Genomic DNA, 19,921 nt, shown 5'->3' with positions numbered 1-19,921 from the left:
ACCACACATTTGTTGCAATAGACGCTGGGAGTTTTTGAATCCGTCGATTTCTCGGACTGTGCAGTTCACATATTGACATCATCCAAGACACTTCAAAATGGGCCTAGACTATCTCATGGTGTAAGTATACGAAGTAACATGTTATGCTAGCCACGCTTATTGTCTAGGCATTTGACATACAACATCCCACTCGCAGTGGTGATGACATTGGCTTACTGGCCTTTCTTTACAAAGCTGGATCTATACAGAATAGCAACGCTTATTACGGTATGTCCTCTCAATCCAATGTACGACACCTGCTGATACATCCAGATTGCGGTCATATCAACCATTCCCTGGGACTCCTATCTTATCAGGGCTCGGATCTGGACATACCCACCATATGCGATACTAGGACCGAGAATATGCTTGATTCCCATTGAGGAGGTTTTCTTCTTCGTCATTCAGACGTACAATACAAGCCTGGCGTACATTATTCTAACAAAGCGCTTTGTCATGCCTATGTATCTTGGACCGCAAGATGCACTGAAAAGAAATCTAGGAATTGTCATTATCGGCTCGTGTCAAATTTTGGGACTGGCTAGTATATTTCAAGGTGGACGGTATACCTACCTAGGGCTCATTCTAGCTTGGATCTGCCCATTCATGATGATTCAATGGTAAGCATACACGATCGATGAATGGTGCACGCTAATTCTAATAGGCTGGTGGCCTATCGATTTATTGTACGACTTCCACTTCGAGAGATATCTCTGGCGGTCTGTATACCCACTCTTTTTCTATGGGTTGTAGATACTATCGCCTTGGGAAAGGGGACATGGGTGATCGAGTCAGCCACTAAGTTAGATATTCAACTCTGGGGGAGTCTGGACATCGAGTAGGTGCCTATGAGAGAGCAAGCTTATCTGAGTTAATGTGTCTTAGGGAAGCGATATTCTTCGCTGTAACGAACATCATGATTGTGCTTGGTCAAATGGCCATTGACAATGCGATTGCATTGGGTATATATAACATGGGTATCACTTCAGAGACGGAATTTCCATCTTATGGACAGCTCTTCACGCAGTTTATTAACAGACGGAATGAAGAGCTCAACATGAAGTATATACATGATCTACGCGATGCAGTGATGAGACTTATGCAGCGCAGCCAGAGTATGTACATGGGAAGTGCCATGTTTGAAGGCCAGCTTCGCATTGACTTGATCTATTTGTCAGTGCTTCAGGATATTGTCGTGCCGCATACTAATGTGTATAGATATTCATTTTGCCGAGTGATAGATGATCTAGTGGATGAAGCACCAGACAGCAATACGGCACGGTCTGTAATTCAAGAGTGTGCACTGCTTCTTGAGCAGAGATTCAAAGGAAAGAACATGGCGAAGAGCATACGCTGTGGCCCAGTCCTGCTATCGTCCATCGAGCATCTTCCTGTTGAAAGGCTGTCGATCGAACCTCTTCAAAACCTGCTGAAGGGCTTCGAAACAGATCTCGAGTTCAACACCAGCCATACCAAATCTCCAATCTTAACCGAAGCAGATCTGGAGAAGTATGCCTACCGTGTCGCAGGAACGGTTGCCGAATCCGTCATCCAGCTAACCGTCGCCCACAACCGCCCACAAAATCTTAATAAACACACGCACCAACAGACGATCACCGCAGGCGCACTCATGGGCCAAGCACTCCAATACATCAACATCGCCCGAGACATTCAATGCGATGCAGAAATCGGGCGCGTGTATATACCCACAACCTGGTTAGAGGCGAAAGGGCTCACACCAGCCAAGGTTCTGGATTGTCCCACTGATCCACAAATACAGAGCCTGAGGATGAGACTGCTCGATCAAGCGGATGAGTGGTATAGAATGACAGAGGCGGCAACCGGGAGGCTTCCATTGGAGGCCCAAGGCCCCATCCGCGTCACGGTGGAGAGTTATATGGAAATTGGGAGATCTTTGCGGCAGTTGAACGAGCTGCGGACAAACGGAAAGATGGAAGTCCCGCTGTGGAGGCGACTGAAAGTGGCCTACGGTGCATTGGCCGATGGTATGTGAATTACTGCAAGGCTCATATTGCATCGATCTACATGCAAGGCTTAGGAAACAAGTTTTATCAGGGGACATGGAATAGATGAACTAATGGACCTGTTCACATCGCTGCTGCCCCTTGAAGAATTCTTTGTAATTAAATTTTGGGCCTTCAGCTGGGGGTAACGGTGAGGTCTAGTAGGTTGGTATGGGCTAGATGGGAGATCAAAAAGAAGTAGTAGGTACTCATATACATGTAGCATTGCGGTACTTTTATACTACACCTTGAATAGGAAATTATGTTTATCGTTCAGAGAGAAGACGCTACTCCGTAGGGTATCAATACTGGCAATTCTCTATATAAAACACACACCTAAGATTATAAGAGCTAGCGATAAAGAGACTAGTGATATGATAGCCATGGATTCAACAAAGATTCCCCCCTTGGGTTTCCCACCACAATCCTCCATGATCTGATCGCTTACCAGTTTACTCCCCGCAAGACACACTGGAACTCCTGTGCCAGGATGCGTGCTTGCCCCAACAAAGTAAAGTCCCTTGATGGAAGAATGCTTACTCTTTGGACGGAGACTCAACATATTGAAGAATGAATGTGAAAGCCCTAGGATAGAGCCTCGATCGAGGTTGAACTTTTCCTTCCAGCTTGCCGGTGTAACGTACTCGTGGATTAGACTTTCTCGAAGTGCTCGAGCTCCAGTTCGTGTTTCGATTGTATCAAATACAGTGTCTCTTGCTTTGCTGACGAGCGTGTCCCAGTCTTGGGGTTCAGTGCTGTCCATTATATGGCCAGTAGGCACCAGCACAACCACTGCATCCTTACCCTTCGGGGCAGCTGTAGGATCAATTCGGCTTGGGACATTCACGTAGAAGGACGGTTCATCTGGTAATTGGTGATCCTTGAAGATGGAGTCAAAGCTGTTCTTGTATTCCTCAGCAAGGAATATATTATGTACTTTTAACTCGCTGATCACACGGTCAAAGGACCAGAAGAATGAGATGCTGCTGCAAGATGCTTCGCGGTTGCTTAGACGGCGTGCTTCTTTGGATGCCGGAAGGAGATTGTTGTATGCATAGACCAGGTCTGCGTTGACCACCACCAGATCAGCCTCGAGTTTCTCACCAGATGAGAGAATAACGCCTCTTGCTGACTGGTCTTCCGAAATAATGATCGAGGATACAGGAGAATGGAGGCGATATTCGACTCCAAGGCGTTTGCCAATCTTCTCTATGCCCTCCAATATCTGGTTCATTAGCATGGCCTATGTTGACAAACTTAGGTTCTACCAACCTTTTAAAATCCTCCGGCGGCATACCAAATCCCCCTGCCAGTTCTGCATACTGTAGAAGAGAATAGGTCCCTGGTGCATCATACGGACTCATACCTACATACATACATCCAAAAGTAAATATCCGTCTCATCTTGTCAGACGTGAAGTATCGACTGACACGACTATGAATACTTTGGAAGGGATGCATCGTAAACAGGGACTGCAGCAATCCAAGTCGCATCATACTTAATAAGCCGGGGAAATTTCGGCGCAAAATATGAATCATTGACAGATCGTAATGACGACCAGACTCTTCCATGAAGCCGAGAAAGCCACGAAAACTGTTTTCCCCCTCATGATGCTCTATTTGTGGCTTCAGCCTTGTTATATCTGTTGTTAGATCGAAGTTGTCGTTGTCAGAGAACCAGACCCGGTAGTTTGGCTCGCATTTTAACAAAGAGATTCCTTCCGCTTCAAGGGAGGTTCCTAGGTCATGGAATGTCTCGTGGAACACTTCTGGCATCAATAAAAGAGAAGGACCTTGGTCGAACCTCTGTCTATCGTTAGCAAGAAGACCCCCGGAATCAGGGGGTTGACGAGTAACAAACATAGCCGTTATGGTGAATCAGAGAGTATCGGCCGCCAATCAAGTCGTTATTCTCGACGACAGTGACATCGAAGCCTTGTTTTGCCAAACGAGCAGCAGTGGCTACGCCTCCAGAACCGGCTCCTATATAACATTAGGCCACATTCAGATGGATCTAGATATACGTACCAATTACAATAACTTTGGGCATCATGAAATTTGTGGTCTGATTCTATTAGTGGCCTTCATGGGTTAACAGTTAAGTACTTAGGTTTTTGACAACAATACCAACATCAAAAGATCATAGCAAAAGTATTACTGGCCCCCTGCCTAGTACACCAGAGAATGCCGTAGCCAAAACTATGTATCGGATCCCCCCTCGCGATAGGATCTACCGAAGCTCTGCAAGTTATCCCACTTGACCGATTTACCGGAAATTGTATCCAACTAATCGGGCCAGGAATACTCTGTAGAATATACTTACATATCGGTCTTACTGAGCACCTTGCTCTACGAGGCCCAGCACCCTGACTCCAAAAAAGACTCCTGCATTCCTGCCGCTCCAGTAAACTAGGCTTTCCGCATTTTGTTCTCAGTGCATGTTACTCACTTGTAATATGCGCGTAATGTAAAATACGTCCCCAACACCAGTAATACCTATGAAGGATCTAAAGTTCGTTCGAAAAGACCCTCAATGGATCTTCAAACATAGTCGAGTGTTTAGCAAGGGTTGAAGTGCAGTGAAAGAGTGGGCTGCCATCAGACTGATCACTTTATGGCTTGCAGAAGGGGAGCGATCCAATCATCTCACCCCCTCCTCCACTACTTACTGAGATTGTTGCATAATGGGCACGCAGCTGAAGGAACATAGTAAGACAAGGCGCTTTCTTATCTCGTCCGATCTACAAGCATGGACGTGTGTAACAATATCTTCTTCTGTCCAAAGTTTATCTGCCACACAAGGAGTTGTTCCACTTAGCGCACCGCTGACTTAGACCAGCCTCTCTTGACCTCCTCGCTACAAGGCGACGTTCAGATATCCAGACATGGCAATGACTCGCATTCTTTTACGACGCCCGGTTTCCTTCCATAATTCATGGTAGGATGTGTGGTGCAAGCAGTGTGTACCGTAACATTCCAGATATTGCCATTTCTAAAACAGGTTTTATATGTTTAGTCGCATATACCAGGATAGCCCAAAGATAGTGATGTTGATCTTATGGTAGGTATTGAATACTCCAGGGCATATTTGCCCTGTCAGCTGGATGTTTCTTATTCATGTCACTCACGACTCAAAAGACCCGCCTCATACAACCCTGTTATCTGTCAGTATTAGCATTCTTTGTCTTATCTATTGGCTACTTTACTATGACTACTCAGCTCGGGTGAGTGTCCGTTGGGGTTGAATTTGTACATCACTGGGTGTTGTCTGGTGAACACAGTTTGTATGTAGCATGATGTAAATTGCATATATACATAAATGCGCAAAGGTGTTCAATCGGCCCTAGCGTCGTACGCCTTTTTGGCCTCTAGTTGTTGATTTGATTTGCACAGTAGCTATTTGCTATTAATTTCAATATGTCTCTACCTTAGGTGCGTTAGAACGGGCGCTACACTGCTACTATGATTTTTTCAACCCTGGCATTGAGTAGACGTGTCTTCGACTGAGCTATACTGAGACTGTTGCATGATTGCAAGATATATTCATCAGCGCAGTCTAGCTTCGTTATAAGTTATTTTCTCGAATAATCAAGGGTTGGAATCATTTAATTCCTAGCCTAATGCACTTGTCCACAAGTCAATAATGCCAATACCCTACATTTGTTATCGTTACGAAGATCTCATACAAAACAACATGTCTCAACAGCCTTCAAACATACAGTCTATTATGATGTCGGAATGTAGTAATGATTAGATAGATAAATCATCTGCTACATGTTGTGCACATTCAGGCAACATTTTAAGAACATTATCCCACATAGAATCTTGTAACCCTTCTTCCTTAGCCAATGTTGTTGCGGTCGATGACCTGCATTAAGATGTTATCATGTCAGCCAATATTACTGATTAGCTTGGAGACATACGGCCTGAATTTTCCATCCGCGAAGAAGCAGCCATGCACTTCTGCATCCATGCCCTCGATCGCCGTGAGATACTGCCATGCACCCTGATCAGGGGTCCGGCAAACTAGTCTCTCCAAATAATCGGCGATAGTCTTACCACTAAACGAACGGAAAAGTCCGCTGCGGCAAAATCCGGGTGTGGCGGACGCTATAAGAACACGTGCTGGGTCTATTCTGCGTGCCAGCTCCTGCATCCATAGGATGACCAGTAACTTACTGATGTGGTATCTTGCATAACAGGGATATGTATTTGGCTGGTTGAGCATTTCTATTAAGGCGGTGAATGACTTTTGCTGAGGATTTGCCCAGGCATGCGCCTCGGATGAGATGATTAATAAACGACCTTGCGTTGGTTGTCGCAGTAATAGCTGCGTGGCGAGCAGTGCTGTAGCGCAAGTACTTAGGAAATTGACCTATCTCTCGTGAAGTCGAGTGAGCGACTGTGGTAGTAATGAAGTGGTAGATTGTCTCGAATATCGCTTATGAAGGATAATTCTCTCCTGCTTACCTGTAGTGTTTGTTCCCTTCCTGTGTTTTCGCATCTGACAAAGTCTGTTTGGTAGATGCCTGCGTTCAAGATCACTAAGTCTAGAGAAGGGTACTCTTGCAGGCGAGTATTGAAAGCCGTGATAGAATCTTCGGAACTCATTTCCAACTCCAAGACGTCCACTTTGGGTGTAATATGGAGAGTGTCTGTTTCTTTCATAATTTCTTCTCTCAGAACTTCGCCCTTTTCACTACACCTTGCTGTCACGATTACATGGGCACCGACACGAGCAAATGCCTTTGTGCACTCCAACCCACACCCACTGGTCCCGCCAGTGATTAGGACTCTCTTGTTGGCGTAATTCGAGAGGTCTTTCTCTAATACTGACCCGCATCTTGAAAACAAGAGACGATATAGAACAGCAAATGGGCCATACGGATCAAAAGTGTATAAGGATTTGAAAAGCTGAAATCCAGCATATGTAGCGAGGAAACTGGCATGGTCGATGGCCAAACAGGTCATACACTTGGTGTGCTGGAATCTTAATGATGGTGCCTGTGTTTGTGCCAGTGACGATGCCCCGGGGAATAAGTACGTTGTTGCCGCCTTCTTCATGTAAGCAAAAAGATGAATCAGCTATCTACTCTTCAACTTCCAAGATATGTGGATCAAGGCGAGATGGTTTCCAGGTTGTTCTATGATTGCTGATCACCGATCTTACTGCATGTTATGGCTAGTGTGACGTAGGCTAGTAACCATTGCTCCGTAGCACCTTGCATGTGGTGTTATGTACGTTGCCTACTGCGTCGCCTAACTATTTCAGCTAGTTGCCGCTGCAAGGTATCAATCCAAGACCCCTCACATTAGATGAAAACTGTACCGTGAAGGATGGGGCGTAAGTTCTTTCAAGGGTTACCGTTCGTAGAAAATGATGTCTGTTGTGTAACATTGTCCATTACTGGGATAGTGGCCGTAGCATTTGTGATCACGATGTGAATTTGATTTATGATGAGAAACAGGAAAGAGGAAGAGGCGAACAAGGAAGACAGTAGTCCACCGCCTTGGTATTAGTAACTTACAGTACTGCTTCATTCATGTAGAAGTTCACTGATGTCTAGACCATAGTCCAGTTGTTATGACATTGTCGATGGAAAGTGTCATACGTCTAATGGTAATGAGGTCGCGGGGTTGCATGCCGGGTTGGAGTACAGAAAGCGAGCGTCTTATTAAAATAAAGCTTTTGGCGATTAACATTGAAGTGGAGAAGGACGGCTTCATGTAGTCCACATGCTAGACAGTGTCGGCGATCGAAACAACCTTTATAATTGAAAATCATATACTTTTTCCCTCTTCTAAGTCCGTGCCCCAGCCGAATCATGTCCACGCGAGTCAGTTTGATCCATCTCCAGATCAAAGCTCAGATTCGTGAACCCTTCCTGTCTCCGCTGCACACTGCGAAGATTGCAAGTGCTGGACATTCTATCAAGCCTTCCGCCACTATCACTCCGCCATCCAGATGCATGGAACCTCAACACTTGTCGGAACGACGGTACGCAAGCTGTGACGATGACTAGACTTGCCTCGACATTACTATTGAACCAACAACAATGTTAGCAACAATCAATCAAGCGTAAGAATAAAAGGGGGATAAAAGATCACATACATCCAAAGAGCCACCCCACCCAACAAATATGTCTGGTCTTGCTGCGTCAACATCGGCACCGTAGCCGCCAGTCGCAATGTACTCGTAACTAGTGACCTGAACACAACCATAAGAAATTAGCCACGAACCCAGTCCAAACAAGTCCAAAGAGAAAGATCAACGTACAAACCTCCCAACCCAAACATAAGAATCAACCCAAACCTCTTCTTTGAGGTCATTTGCAACTTCAGAACAATAGGCAGCGGCATGACCAGCAATACCAAATCAATAAACATACTTGCCACCACGCCCGCCATGAAGATCGGGGCTTTACTCCAGCAGCGTCCGTCTATGTCAGGGTACCAGGACTTATGTACCGGCTCGCACGTAAACAGAAATAAACATTCAAGGACAATCATGTAGGCGACGACGAAGGCGGTCATTCCCCATAGGGTTATGCGCCATTTTCGTTGCATATCGGAGAGCCGGTAGTAGAGAATAATGAGGGAGATTTTGGATAGACCGAGGGCAGGAATGTACATTATTGCGCCAAGGAGGAGGACCTAGTTGTTTTTGAGACGTTGTTAGGTGGTGGATGAGGGAGAAGGTTCGATCGGGGATGGGGTGTGTACTCGGAGGGTTCGGTTGTATACGGTAGAGGTGAGGTCCCATTCGTGGACGCCTAGGCCGGCGTTGATGTAGCCCCCTGTTGTATGGAAGTGTTTCAGTTAGGATTGAGCTGGGCTCGGTTAGAATGTAGGTGATGGTGCGTACATAGGAGTAGGGACTGAGTTAATACTGCGAAGATCTTTGGATTCATTATGATCAGTCATCGTATTGGTGTTGAGAGGGTGATTTACTAACCCATGATAATACAATGACGACTATATGAAATCTCCTGTAAGCAATTCATATGACTGGAAATTCTCGAGGACATATTTGCATGCATCAATCATTAAAGTACATCGGGCACACTCACCATCATCAAGCAGCCACTTCCGCACAATAACCACCCGCGTATATAGTCTCACCAGGAGACCTAACGTACTGATTGTTACACCTATAGTGACCACAACCAGGTTCGCAGTATAATAGTGCTTCTCTGGACTGTCTAAATCAGGCGTTACACCCACAGGTGCAGGAATAACGCCCGTGCCAGTCCCTGTCGAGGCAGCGGTGCTGGTGGCGCTCATGGCAGCGGCACACAAACATTATCCAACAACGGAGAAGAGAAACAAAGTTTTTTTTACTCTCCTCTCATATAGGACCCAGGCACATAAAGCAGATTAAAAGGGCAGGGGTTAGGTACACATGTGAACTTTCCTGATCGGAAGGATTCCGTCCGTTCGCGTCCGAGAGTCGTCGGGACCGGTAGCTGGAAATAGGTTAGTTATTCAGCCCCTGCTCTAGCCTGATAAATCGTAATGATGGTATCCAATAAGAAGTACAGTCTATTCGACTTAGTGTGCAAGCGAACTGAGCATCTCAAGCCGATCTGCAGGAGGGTTATGGCAGGCTTGACTCGGCAGATGAGAAATTCATCTATTTGTGCTGGGCATGGAAGAACTTCGGCGGCCGAATCTAGATTGAACACTATAGGTACGGAAGGATGGGAAACCTGGTTGGTTTTGTTGCTTAGTGTGAAGAAAGCGAAGGGACGAAGGATCTGGTTAGGTGGGTGAGGTTGGCCTAGTCTGATGTCTTAGCTTTTATTGGAACTATGAGGGGCGATCGCGGCCACATTCCGATACTCCTGATCAAAAGTACTGTGCACCCACTTTGCATAAGTGACAGTTAAATAGTGGGGAGGACTGTTTATGCTTCTTGGTTGTTATGCTATCTGTAGGTTGAGTAACTGCCTGAACTCGAGACTGTAACATCACCACGCCAAACTTCCATCCGCACCCGCCTGTCCACAGTAATATGATAGTTCGTCTCCTCCGATGTGCTGACCCTCGGACTTGCAGTAGTACAAAAGGTCTTGGTCACTTAGTACTGTGCAATCCGGACATTGGTCCCATTGTTGGCTGCCTGTGTTGCGGTTCTTGTAAGAAGCGCAGGCCTTCTCCGTTGCTGCCTTGTTGAAGACTTTCTGTACAAGTTTCCGTTCAATCAACAGAATTCCCATGAAAATTATGGAATAGGATAACTCACCACGTCCTTACCAGGCGAGTCATAGCAGAGTCCTGTGTAATGGAGGTCTGCTAGCGCACTGCACTATGTTAGTGGCTGAGTTGCATCTCGAAGAATGGAACCTGATGCTTACCCAGTAGCGAAGACTGTGACAAAGATAGCTGCAAAATGCTTCATTGTGCTTGTGAAACTCTGAAGAAAGAGTGGTGCGTGTCGTTGAAGTCTGGTTCAGGGTAGTCCTTAATATCTTGTCGAAATTGACTGACTACAGCTCAGGAAATCCCGCAATATATGATGTCTCTAGCCAAGTCTCTCAGCATCTTTCATAGCGTCAACTCTCTCTGGCTCTCCTACCACGTCAAAGGAACAGTATTTCCGAGTATCTTCCGCCATGATATCACCACCGTCAAATCATTAATATACATCTCACCGACATGCCATCCTTCAAGCAAACCAAGACCAGCAACGAAGATCACAATAACCTCAAGAGAAACATCCTCAGACAATATATAACTCAACCACAACGCTCAAGCTACATCTATAATACTAATACATCCCAGAGCATATCACCTGAGCAGCGACTGACCGCAGATCCACATGCATGTCTCATCCTTTGCCAAGTAGTCGATCCGTGAGTTCTTCCTATCTCAACGGGCGGAACGCACATGGCACAACCCCCTGAGCTAAATTAAATGGAGCAGCGGCAGACAAAATCATCTATTAAGGTTTTGGGGCGTGAAACGGGAGGACCCACTTGGAGCCTTGACTGGATAGATAGCGGCTCGATCCGTGGCTGAGATTGACAAGCGGTTGTCTTGGTTAGGGCTACGGGCAAGAAGCGGATCGTGTAAGTTACTCGATTCGGTAGATAATGGCTGCATAATCAGTCTTGTGCGACTTGTGATTGTCGATCTTGTGTTTCTTCGGGAGTTCCTCGGGGACTCTGGGGGATCTGCGTGAGAGTTTCGGACATCGTTGATCGATGTTGTATGTCGTGATCTTGGCGATGTCTATACTTCTTGGCGGAGCTGGATGATGTAGTAGGAGTAGTTGTGTAGAGAGGTTATAACAGGCACTTCTAAGATGTTTGGGGATATATAATATATAAGTCCATACTATTCTCAATGGAAGACACGAGACAGACTCAGCAAGTTCGGGGCCCCGTTTAACCATCAGAAGAAGAACCCGATCAAGCAACCGCACACCATGAAGCTCCCACTCCTCGTAACCTTCTTCTCCGCAACCCTTTCCTACACCGTGCCAATCGCCAATACAACCACCATCTGCGGTCCCGACGAAGCAATCATCCTCCTAAGCAACAACACCACTAAGACCATCAAGAAAGCCGACCTCAAGTCCCAGATCCCAAACCTCACCTATCTGCCATCCACCAACAATGACAGCACACCACCCCTCCTTATCACCAGCGCCTCTAGCTCCAGGAACAAGACCACCACTAAGCGCGGAAGCTCCACAAACCTGATAATTCCTCTGGAACCACAGAGTTTCCTCGGCTGGGACATCGCCATGTCGACCATCACGCACGCCAACCAGGCCCCCGTCACCCTCGCCATCCAATCCGGCCAATCCATCGCAAACAGCATTACGACCGGCGCCTCGGCCGACTTCACTCTCATCGAAGACTTCCTCTCTCTCACAACGAGTATCAGCTACCAGCAGACCACGACGAGCACGATCACGGGCACCGTGACGATGACGATCCCCAAGGGCAAATGGGGCGCGATTGTTAGTAATCCGCTAACGCATCGGAGTCGTGGGTATGTGTTCAATGGGGAGCCGGGCAACGGAGGCAAATTTGAGTATTATCAGGCGGATAGCTATGAGGATACTAGCTATACATACGGTGAGGGGAAGTTGGAGTGGGTTAAGGGGGTGGTTACGACTTGCTTGGGGGATGGGTATCCGTTGAAGAGGTGTGAGGGGGATGGGGTTTTGGAGTGAGTGTGGAATCCTGTTTGTGGTTGTGAGTATAAATGTGCTTTCAGATTAGTTTATCGCTGAGAAATTGGAATTCATGTATCTCTATCGATGCTGCCAAGGCATCTAGAAACTCCCCCATGGTGTTGTGGCCGGAGCTGCTCGCTGTGAAGCCTTGCCATCTGCCATATGCGGAGAGTGTAATAACATCTGTGTAGAGGTTGTGTTTGTAGCTAAATGAAATTCAGTGCAGCCCATGAGTAGCATACCAAAGCTTTCATCATTAGTCTATGGTGTGTTTGAGGGAAAGTGTGCCAGGCCCCCTCTAACTAAATATATACTCCGTCTCCGCTTTGTGCAGTTCCCTTTTCGATATGATTCTGATCAAAGAGTCTACTTTCATGCAGCATCTGTGTTGTTCTGATAAAGCAGGGGTAGAATCGAGGTATAGTCTTAAACCTGGAATTAGTGGACTTCTGCGTGAATGAAGCAGTACTGTAAGCCATGAATACCAAGGCGGTGGCCACCGTGCACCGTGCATATTGACCGCATATCTCCCTTTGTCCGCCCCTTTCTCTTACCTCCCCATCATCCATCAAACTCACACCTTGATAACGAAGCCCCTGTTTGCATGAAAGTCCCAATGAAGGATACACCAAGAGAAAAGCGTGACCGCTTAATACGGCCACCGCGACTATCCTTGGTCAGTGTATAATGATAGATAGACCGACCGTGCTAACACCCTTTTGTTAGATCCTTCGCGATAACAATGTTCTCCAACTGGAGGAGCAACAACTTCAAGATGCACTCGAAAAGAGTCGAGAGTACTGGTATCAGCTTGCAAATTTGGCCATTCAGCTGCGGGAATCAGGCTTAAGTTCAGAGTTCACAAATCCTCGTCTCGCTCTACATAGAATCCCGAAACTTCAGGTCCGTTCTGAACGGCTTCACGTTCGCCCATATGGAATAACTCCTATACGCAGTCTTTGCTGTGAAGCTTCTTCTATCTGGACTCTGCCAGCAGATCAGGATTGCGGCAAACTCAAGAAGCAGACGTCACACCTCACCTTCGTTCAAGTTGGTACTGCTGCTGCTACCTCTTTCAGCTTCACCGAGGGCGCATTCAGTTCATGGAACGGCATGGGAGGAGGAAATATCACTGGACCAAATTATCTCGGCATCCTCGCCCTTGGATGGTGCTATGTACTATCTGCACAGCTTGTTGAGATGCGAGGTGAAGACTCTTCTGTGCAGTACACCCAATTCCAGACAGGATACAGCAATCAAAGCCTATCTGATCCCTCACAAGTCCATGTCATCGATGTTGGGGAGGTGGACGAGAGCGTAGCTCGCTGGTGGTCCGCAATACTCGCACCGAATGAAGGATGGAAAGCTACGGTGAAACAAACTCCCCAAGGGGATTTCCTGGCCCCGTGGTCAGTTTCCCGTACCTGCGAAACGCAATTCTCGATTAAAAAGAAGGGGACCCTCTCTTCAGATCCTAATTCAACGCCCTTATCCTCAGAGAGAGCATTCGAGGCACTTCTCGCATTCGCACGTCTGCATGGATTGCAAGACCAATTCCCCATTGCTCTTACGATGGCTCTGACAATCCCCACACATAAGTATTATAGGTTGTCTGCCAAACTGCCCCTTCCCCGAGTTACTGGTTCTAAACCAATCGATACACCCTGGGATGCTGAATGGATGAATTTGAAAGAAGACTTGCCCTACTACATGACCCTGAGTTGCAGCCCAGAAGTAATGATGTCGACCTTCTGTGCAGCATTCTGGGAGCAAGATGTCCCCTGCAATCTCGTCAGCCCATGGCTACATCCGATCATCAACGAAGTCCTAGATACTTTACCAGAGGATGAAATAGAAGTCCTTGCATTCATCGGTGCAATCCGCCAGCCATGCTTCAGCGCATTCTGGATCGGGGCTATCGCCAGCGGCCTAGGCCCAGAAATTCTCCACAGAGTAAGAGGAGGCCATCCACCTCTAGACCGGGTCGCCTTTCCCTGGACGGGGTGTCCACAGAGCTTCATGGACGTTGCAGGATCGGGCCCGTATACTTGCGAAGATCCAAATTACATGTTGAGAGAAGATGTCTGGCGATTAACGAATTATCCTTCAACCGACGGGGACAATGAGAGCTATCAACATGGACCTAGAGTACCTTGGGCGCCGTGCGGAGCATCCCTCACAAAGGACTGTGCTCTCTATGTCACGGCACACTTGGACTGTCCCAGGCATGGATATGAGTATGATCATTGGGTGTGGTACTTGCCGGGTGGTACTATAATACAGGACCGAGGTTTCTCGGAACGAATAACGCCAGCTGTATCAGAGAGTCATTTCGACAATATCCATTTAAAGACACGTAGGGAATTTAAAAGAACAGAAGCTGATCAGGAAGCTTCCAGAGAGGCTTCAGAGCAAGTGTTCTTGTGGTTCTTTTTCGGTGCAGAAGGCTTACCCTCGGAGAGAATTTATCAGGAGGAATGGCTCAAGGAAATATGGGAAAACAACATGAGTGAGTTTGGTGGCGGCGAGTTTGATGATAGAGAAGTACTGGAACCGGTCGTCAAATCTGGGGAGTTAGTTGATTCATGGCTGGATACTGTTATGTGATACTGCCTAGGTGTCGCACAAGTTGCTTATTGGGGGGAATAGCTTTAGCAGGACGTAGATTACGGCACACAATATATGATTGCCTGACATATTCCTATCCTTACATGGCATTCATCCTTCTTGATGTCTTCCAGAGAAACTTCGCATCATCGATCACAATCACGAATCAGCCCGAAACCACTGCCACATATCTGGAACATCAATCCAGGAAAGAAGACCGAGGTCATCCTCAAACGTGCTGGGGCCAATACCAGAGTCTGTCCAATTTGATGAGTCAAGTCCAGGGGTATCCTGGAAGGATGACGTGTTCGGACCATTGAGGGCAGAGCAGGGTGCATCGGCTTCGTCTGTCAGATTTCGATCGGGATTCAGTTCCACATTAGAATTGGGCCTAGATGAGGGACGGCCGTGGATATTTTGACTGAAAGCCCCCTGTAAGAAGCGAAGCGATGTCCGTGCAGATTGGCTGAATGTACCCATGTGTGCGAGGATCTTCTCGCATTTCTCCCAGGCTTCTTGGACTCTGACAAAATCGATCGAGTCGGATAGTGAGGGTACTGAGTGGGCCATTATGAGAATGAGGGCACATGTTGATGTGTCTGTTTCCGATTGTCAGCGTCATCATTTTGCTTGTACCGTGTGATGTTCTGGAAGAGGCTTGAGGATAGAGAAGCACGTATCACCACAACAAGAAGAAAGAGAGAATGCGTGCCTACTTACAAAAGCCATTGTACCACCACGGATCAGTGTATGGTGTCGAGTATGTCTCATAGATCAAGTGAATAAGCTCGGTTGTAGTGGACACGCAGGTAGCTGCACATTTATCTACTATGCAGGATTGTAGGGTGCTCTCGGCATCTTTCCAGGCCGGATGTTTGTCTTTTCGGGATTCATGTGAGTGCTGTGGCGAAGTATAATCTAAACAAACCTGGGTAAAGATTGGTCGGTAGAGAAGTAGCCGGATGTAGTAGTACCTGAGACACTAAGTATATGTGATACTTTGATATTGGGTTACGGCGAGATTGCTTACCGTGAACGAAGAATATTTCGTTGACGCTCTATAATATCCGATTCCTCAAGGTGGCACTCTGGGCGACTAGAAGCGCTCCAGCTTAGATAGGGTGGTAGGGTGTCCTTGAAGGACTGTAGCTGCCGTTCCAGTTTTAAAAGGGAATCGAAGTTTCCTTCGGACCATGGTGTCGATTTTTTTGATTCCTCATTGAAACGGCCTTGCCACATGTTATACACATCTGAAAGAATCCTATCCAGAATTCGATAGAGCTTGATAGTTGCCACGTAGAACCCCATAGTAAGAGGAACGTCCTTCCCTGTGGCAAAAGGCAATGGAATCGGGGCGAGATGGCTGGTCATGCTTGGCCGACCGTGTGTCATGCTCACGAACCTAGACAGTGAGTCAGTTAGGTGAATAGAGCCGTTCACAGTGAAGCACTTACACATCTAGCATAACACATCCATGCCATGTCCTGCGCCGTACTTCCGTTTCTAATACTGTCATTGAGGACGCATTGTTGGTTTCATGTAAGCCCAGGCCTTGGGCGAGGCGGCATGCTAACCCAATTGCATTCCAGCATCTACTGGGGTACGGGCTGCTCTGCAAGTATAGAGCGACAATAAGAAGAGTCTGAACCACCCCGACTGTATGGATCTCGAGGAGATCAAGTCCTACGAAGCGTTTGCAGCGGAGAAAGAAGGAGTGGGCTGTTGCCTCTCGCTCCTGCAGCGGAAGGTCCGAGAAATGGCATCCAAGCGCAAACATTCCATTTAGAGCACAATGGAGCACAATAGACTTGGGAGACGAGTCAGACCTTCCTCCGAGGCCGATATGCATGTCTGGTAGCTTGTTCATACCATCCCTTTCCGACTTCCATAGGTTATCGTACGCTTTCTCGAAGCTGGGTCGATCGAAGAAAGGGTAGATACAGGCTACACGGTCAAAATAGCAATTTAGAAGGTGATCTGCTAGTGAGCGGGGTGGGAGTGTGAAGTCATTGAGTCGGTACTGTGTGTTAGGTGACTCGTGATACTGGTAATCCATTGGGGTATTGGTACCACCTTTGGCCCGGGGCGAAGATTGCAACGGAACAGACAACCGTGCAAATCTCATCAGTGATGCAATGGAGGAAGATCCATAGAATTCCCGAGGTGGAGCTGGAGATGCCAAGGTATCATCTGGCGTCGAAATCTGCCCCATTGCCGTGACACGGCCCGGGGTGTCAAAGTGTGGAGATGCGGATTTCTCCTCCCCACGGAGGGAATTGCGGTTCGGATAGTTCCGAGTATGGTTGGACATATTTTGAGATGTCTCTTCTGCTTCCTGAAGAGAAGGTAGAGAATTCTGGGGGCGATGATCTCTTGGGACTGTTCTTGAAGTATGCAGGCTCCGGCCATCCGAAAGCCGCTCATTGTGGGGAGAACTGTTACTTTCTTGATACACTAGGCTACCTTGGGTAACCCCTGAGGACGTCGACTGCCGATTCCGATTCAAATACTGAGATTCATGTGAAGGTGAGCCGTTCTGGTGTGGTGAGTCCCTGTGTAGATCCGGTGCTGACACCCCGGCCCGTAGACATAGATCCTCGAGTTCAGTGATGCGCGACCGTAGGACCCGGATGTACCTGTTCTGTCAGCGAAATTACTGACTACTTTTATTAGAACTAACTCACTCATCCTGACTAGCGGTCCTGGGGTTATCCATGCTGTATGAGCATTGGGCAATTCCATAGGACTTTCGGTCGCATGACCCACAGATCGGTTTGCCTCCATCACAGCGGATCTTTTTCTCCCGGCATGGATCGCACGCCAATGCGACTTTCCGTCGCATGGTACGCTGCTTGGCAACACCGCTAGATTTGGGGGGCATCTTGTCCCTTCCTGAGCTTAACTAGAACATTTGCTTTGCTGCCACAAGGTTTTGCATATTGATGTTATTCAGGAGCCAGCCAGCTGGTCGTTGTGGCACCGGTCAGCTGATCGTGGACGGGCCCCGGAACGATCCGAACATTTGCAGTTGAGACAATCCCTTTCTTTTGTGACTTCTGGTGTGCAGAGAAACAACCCGTCTACTTAAAATACGCCATGTTTAGAGACCATTGAGGTAGTATCATCACAAATTCTTATAATGTCTCATATACAATGCGAAACAGCGAGTAGTTCTGACCGAGTCCAACAGCTGGCCGGATATCTCGGCAAACCTGGTAAACCTTCTGCTCGGGATGCACCCGAGACGTGACGCAGTGGCTGTAACTCAGATGATGTATTTCCCGTATATAAACTTTTGATCTTCTGTCAATCATTCTCATCCTGTCAGTACATAGAGTACACTTTCTGAACCTCGCTTGTCTTGAAGAACAATGTCGAAGATCGATACCCATCATCACTTTGTGCCGCAGTTTTATGCCGAAGGTTAGCCTACCTCACGTTCGCCCAGACTATATCTCATCATACATCCATACTAACGTCACCTTTTTGAACGGCGTAGCGGTCGAAAATGCAGGAGGTGACCCCTCCGGCTGGCCAACTCCGAAATGGAGCCCTGAAGCATCACTGGCTTCTATGAATAAGAATGGCACCCAGAGAGCGATCTTGTCTTTAACAGCCCCCGGAGCTGTCATCGCTCCGAACGACAACGGCCGGCGCGCCTTGGCCCGACAGGCAAACGAGTATACGGCCCAATTGAGGGACGAGCAACCAGAGAGATTCGGGTTTTTTGCGGCATTGCCATGCCTGCTAGACACCGAGGGCACACTCGAAGAAATTCGGTACAGTCTAGATGTACTCAAGGCTGAAGGTGTAACCCTATTCACCAGATACGGCACCGGAAATCACTATTTAGGTCATCCGGACTTCCGCCCCATCTGGGAGGAGCTCAACCGTCGCAGAGCCGTTGTGTTCATCCACCCTACCCACCCGGCTGATACCAACCGTGTTAACCCTCAGCTACCTCAACCAGCCATTGATTATCCCCATGAGACCACTCGCACTGCTGTGGACCTTCTTACTACAGGAACAAAGGCGGCCTTTCCTGATTGCAAAGTCATACTTTCTCACGCCGGTGGCGCTCTCCCTTACCTGATTTCTCGCTTGACTACCGTCACCAAATTTCCCGAGGCGGAGTACAAACCCTATAGTCGCGGCCCAGAGGAGATGGTGGAAGACTTCAAGTCATTCTATTTTGACTTGGCTCTATCCAGCTCACCGGCTGTGCTGACTCTCCTACTGAGCCTTGTGCCTCATGATCACATTGTATATGGTAAGGACGCCGCCTCTTTCCCAAGACCTATCACATACATAGTGTGATCTGATGCTAACAGCTGCAGGTTCCGATTTTCCTTACGCCAATAACAACAAAATTGCTGGGTTCAAGGAGGCTCTGGATGAGTATCCTCTAGACCAAGACTTGAGGGACCGAATCTACTACGCAAATGCCCAGAAACTTCTCGCTCGTCACTGAGCAATACGGTGACACAATTTCTGGGATTCGCAAAATGCGTGAAAGCCTTGTATATATCCTTACGTTCATTATAGTACATAAAATGCTAACAAAAGCTCATCGCACTCTGGTAAATTCAGCAGCACATCCTTGTTTGGTGGCTTAAAAAGTGATAACATAATCAAGCAAAACGCTTGTAGAAGAATTGCATATATCCCAAGCTGCACCTTGACAGGCAGGTAGTCTGACTATGGTTTTCCTCTGTTCAGCTAGGAATTCCCATTCCCATCAGTACCATTTCATTCGCACACCATGGCTACATCGACAACAGTCACCTTACAACAACATCTGGGCTCTCTCAGACCAGTATTCCCAGAGAGTAATTATTGGCGCCAGACATTGCCGTTAAAGCTTTTAAGAACGTGATACCGGAGCGCCATAAGGTCAAAAAGTACCAAGTAGACCACAGCCATGCAAACGAACAAGAAGAGTCTTGATTCAAGACCCATCTGGCTTAGAAGCTTGGCTCTCTGCTGGGAGACCTAGTCCTTTTGTGTACGAGAGTCTGATCTTAACCAGTGACTGACCTTGAAGTTCAGCCAGACCAGGCGGG

At 47.4% G+C, this 19,921-nt stretch overlaps 9 protein-coding genes across 9 annotated transcripts; 4 read left to right on the top strand and 5 right to left on the bottom strand.

The window, feature by feature from the left end:
- Window positions 1-97: 97 nt before the first annotated feature.
- Window positions 98-2,129, top strand: BO79DRAFT_220985 (phytoene synthase; the record flags this gene model as incomplete). The annotated part of the gene is made up of 7 exons (XM_025683503.1): window positions 98-120; window positions 168-267; window positions 313-659; window positions 704-877; window positions 925-1,212; window positions 1,258-2,045; window positions 2,116-2,129. 7 exons carry the CDS (start codon window positions 98-100, stop codon window positions 2,127-2,129), a joined length of 1,734 nt encoding a protein of 577 aa, XP_025536128.1.
- A 175-nt stretch (window positions 2,130-2,304) lies between these two features.
- BO79DRAFT_231736 (phytoene desaturase family protein) lies at window positions 2,305-4,112 on the bottom strand (the record flags this gene model as incomplete). Its single annotated transcript, XM_025684184.1, has 5 exons — window positions 2,305-2,382; window positions 2,458-3,288; window positions 3,332-3,868; window positions 3,924-4,045; window positions 4,091-4,112. 5 exons carry the CDS (start codon window positions 4,110-4,112, stop codon window positions 2,305-2,307), a joined length of 1,590 nt encoding a protein of 529 aa, XP_025536127.1.
- Window positions 4,113-5,812: 1,700 nt separating this feature from the next.
- On the bottom strand, window positions 5,813-6,730 carry BO79DRAFT_231735 (uncharacterized protein; the record flags this gene model as incomplete). Its single annotated transcript, XM_025684183.1, has 4 exons — window positions 5,813-5,930; window positions 5,986-6,193; window positions 6,242-6,437; window positions 6,533-6,730. The coding sequence occupies 4 exons, from the start codon at window positions 6,728-6,730 to the stop codon at window positions 5,813-5,815; spliced, it is 720 nt and encodes a 239-aa protein (XP_025536126.1).
- Window positions 6,731-7,858: 1,128 nt separating this feature from the next.
- On the bottom strand, window positions 7,859-9,346 carry BO79DRAFT_273807 (uncharacterized protein; the record flags this gene model as incomplete). The annotated part of the gene is made up of 5 exons (XM_025687542.1): window positions 7,859-8,101; window positions 8,175-8,270; window positions 8,340-8,716; window positions 8,786-8,859; window positions 9,133-9,346. 5 exons carry the CDS (start codon window positions 9,344-9,346, stop codon window positions 7,864-7,866), a joined length of 999 nt encoding a protein of 332 aa, XP_025536125.1. The 3' UTR covers window positions 7,859-7,863.
- A 686-nt stretch (window positions 9,347-10,032) lies between these two features.
- Window positions 10,033-10,463, bottom strand: BO79DRAFT_273804 (uncharacterized protein; the record flags this gene model as incomplete). The annotated part of the gene is made up of 3 exons (XM_025687541.1): window positions 10,033-10,245; window positions 10,308-10,365; window positions 10,420-10,463. The coding sequence occupies 3 exons, from the start codon at window positions 10,461-10,463 to the stop codon at window positions 10,033-10,035; spliced, it is 315 nt and encodes a 104-aa protein (XP_025536124.1).
- Window positions 10,464-11,492: 1,029 nt separating this feature from the next.
- BO79DRAFT_273803 (uncharacterized protein) lies at window positions 11,493-12,248 on the top strand (the record flags this gene model as incomplete). The annotated part of the gene is made up of 1 exon (XM_025687540.1): window positions 11,493-12,248. One exon carries the CDS (start codon window positions 11,493-11,495, stop codon window positions 12,246-12,248), a length of 756 nt encoding a protein of 251 aa, XP_025536123.1.
- Window positions 12,249-13,026: 778 nt separating this feature from the next.
- Window positions 13,027-14,858, top strand: BO79DRAFT_231731 (uncharacterized protein; the record flags this gene model as incomplete). The annotated part of the gene is made up of 3 exons (XM_025684182.1): window positions 13,027-13,054; window positions 13,103-13,154; window positions 13,208-14,858. 3 exons carry the CDS (start codon window positions 13,027-13,029, stop codon window positions 14,856-14,858), a joined length of 1,731 nt encoding a protein of 576 aa, XP_025536122.1.
- A 159-nt stretch (window positions 14,859-15,017) lies between these two features.
- BO79DRAFT_240026 (transcription factor) lies at window positions 15,018-17,739 on the bottom strand (the record flags this gene model as incomplete). Its single annotated transcript, XM_025684983.1, has 6 exons — window positions 15,018-15,205; window positions 15,335-15,457; window positions 15,579-15,832; window positions 15,889-16,260; window positions 16,313-17,494; window positions 17,543-17,739. The coding sequence occupies 6 exons, from the start codon at window positions 17,737-17,739 to the stop codon at window positions 15,018-15,020; spliced, it is 2,316 nt and encodes a 771-aa protein (XP_025536121.1).
- A 455-nt stretch (window positions 17,740-18,194) lies between these two features.
- Window positions 18,195-19,434, top strand: BO79DRAFT_240025 (amidohydrolase family protein). Its single transcript, XM_025684982.1, has 3 exons — window positions 18,195-18,281; window positions 18,358-19,128; window positions 19,196-19,434. The coding sequence occupies exons 1-3, from the start codon at window positions 18,230-18,232 to the stop codon at window positions 19,327-19,329; spliced, it is 957 nt and encodes a 318-aa protein (XP_025536120.1). The 5' UTR covers window positions 18,195-18,229; the 3' UTR covers window positions 19,330-19,434.
- The last annotated feature ends 487 nt before the right edge of the window (window positions 19,435-19,921 follow it).

Source organism: Aspergillus costaricaensis, assembly GCF_003184835.1.
Source record: "Aspergillus costaricaensis CBS 115574 unplaced genomic scaffold BO79scaffold_33, whole genome shotgun sequence".
In the NCBI taxonomy this organism is placed as follows: Eukaryota; Fungi; Ascomycota; class Eurotiomycetes; order Eurotiales; family Aspergillaceae; genus Aspergillus; species Aspergillus costaricensis.
This window is presented reverse-complemented; position numbering and strand designations above follow the sequence as displayed.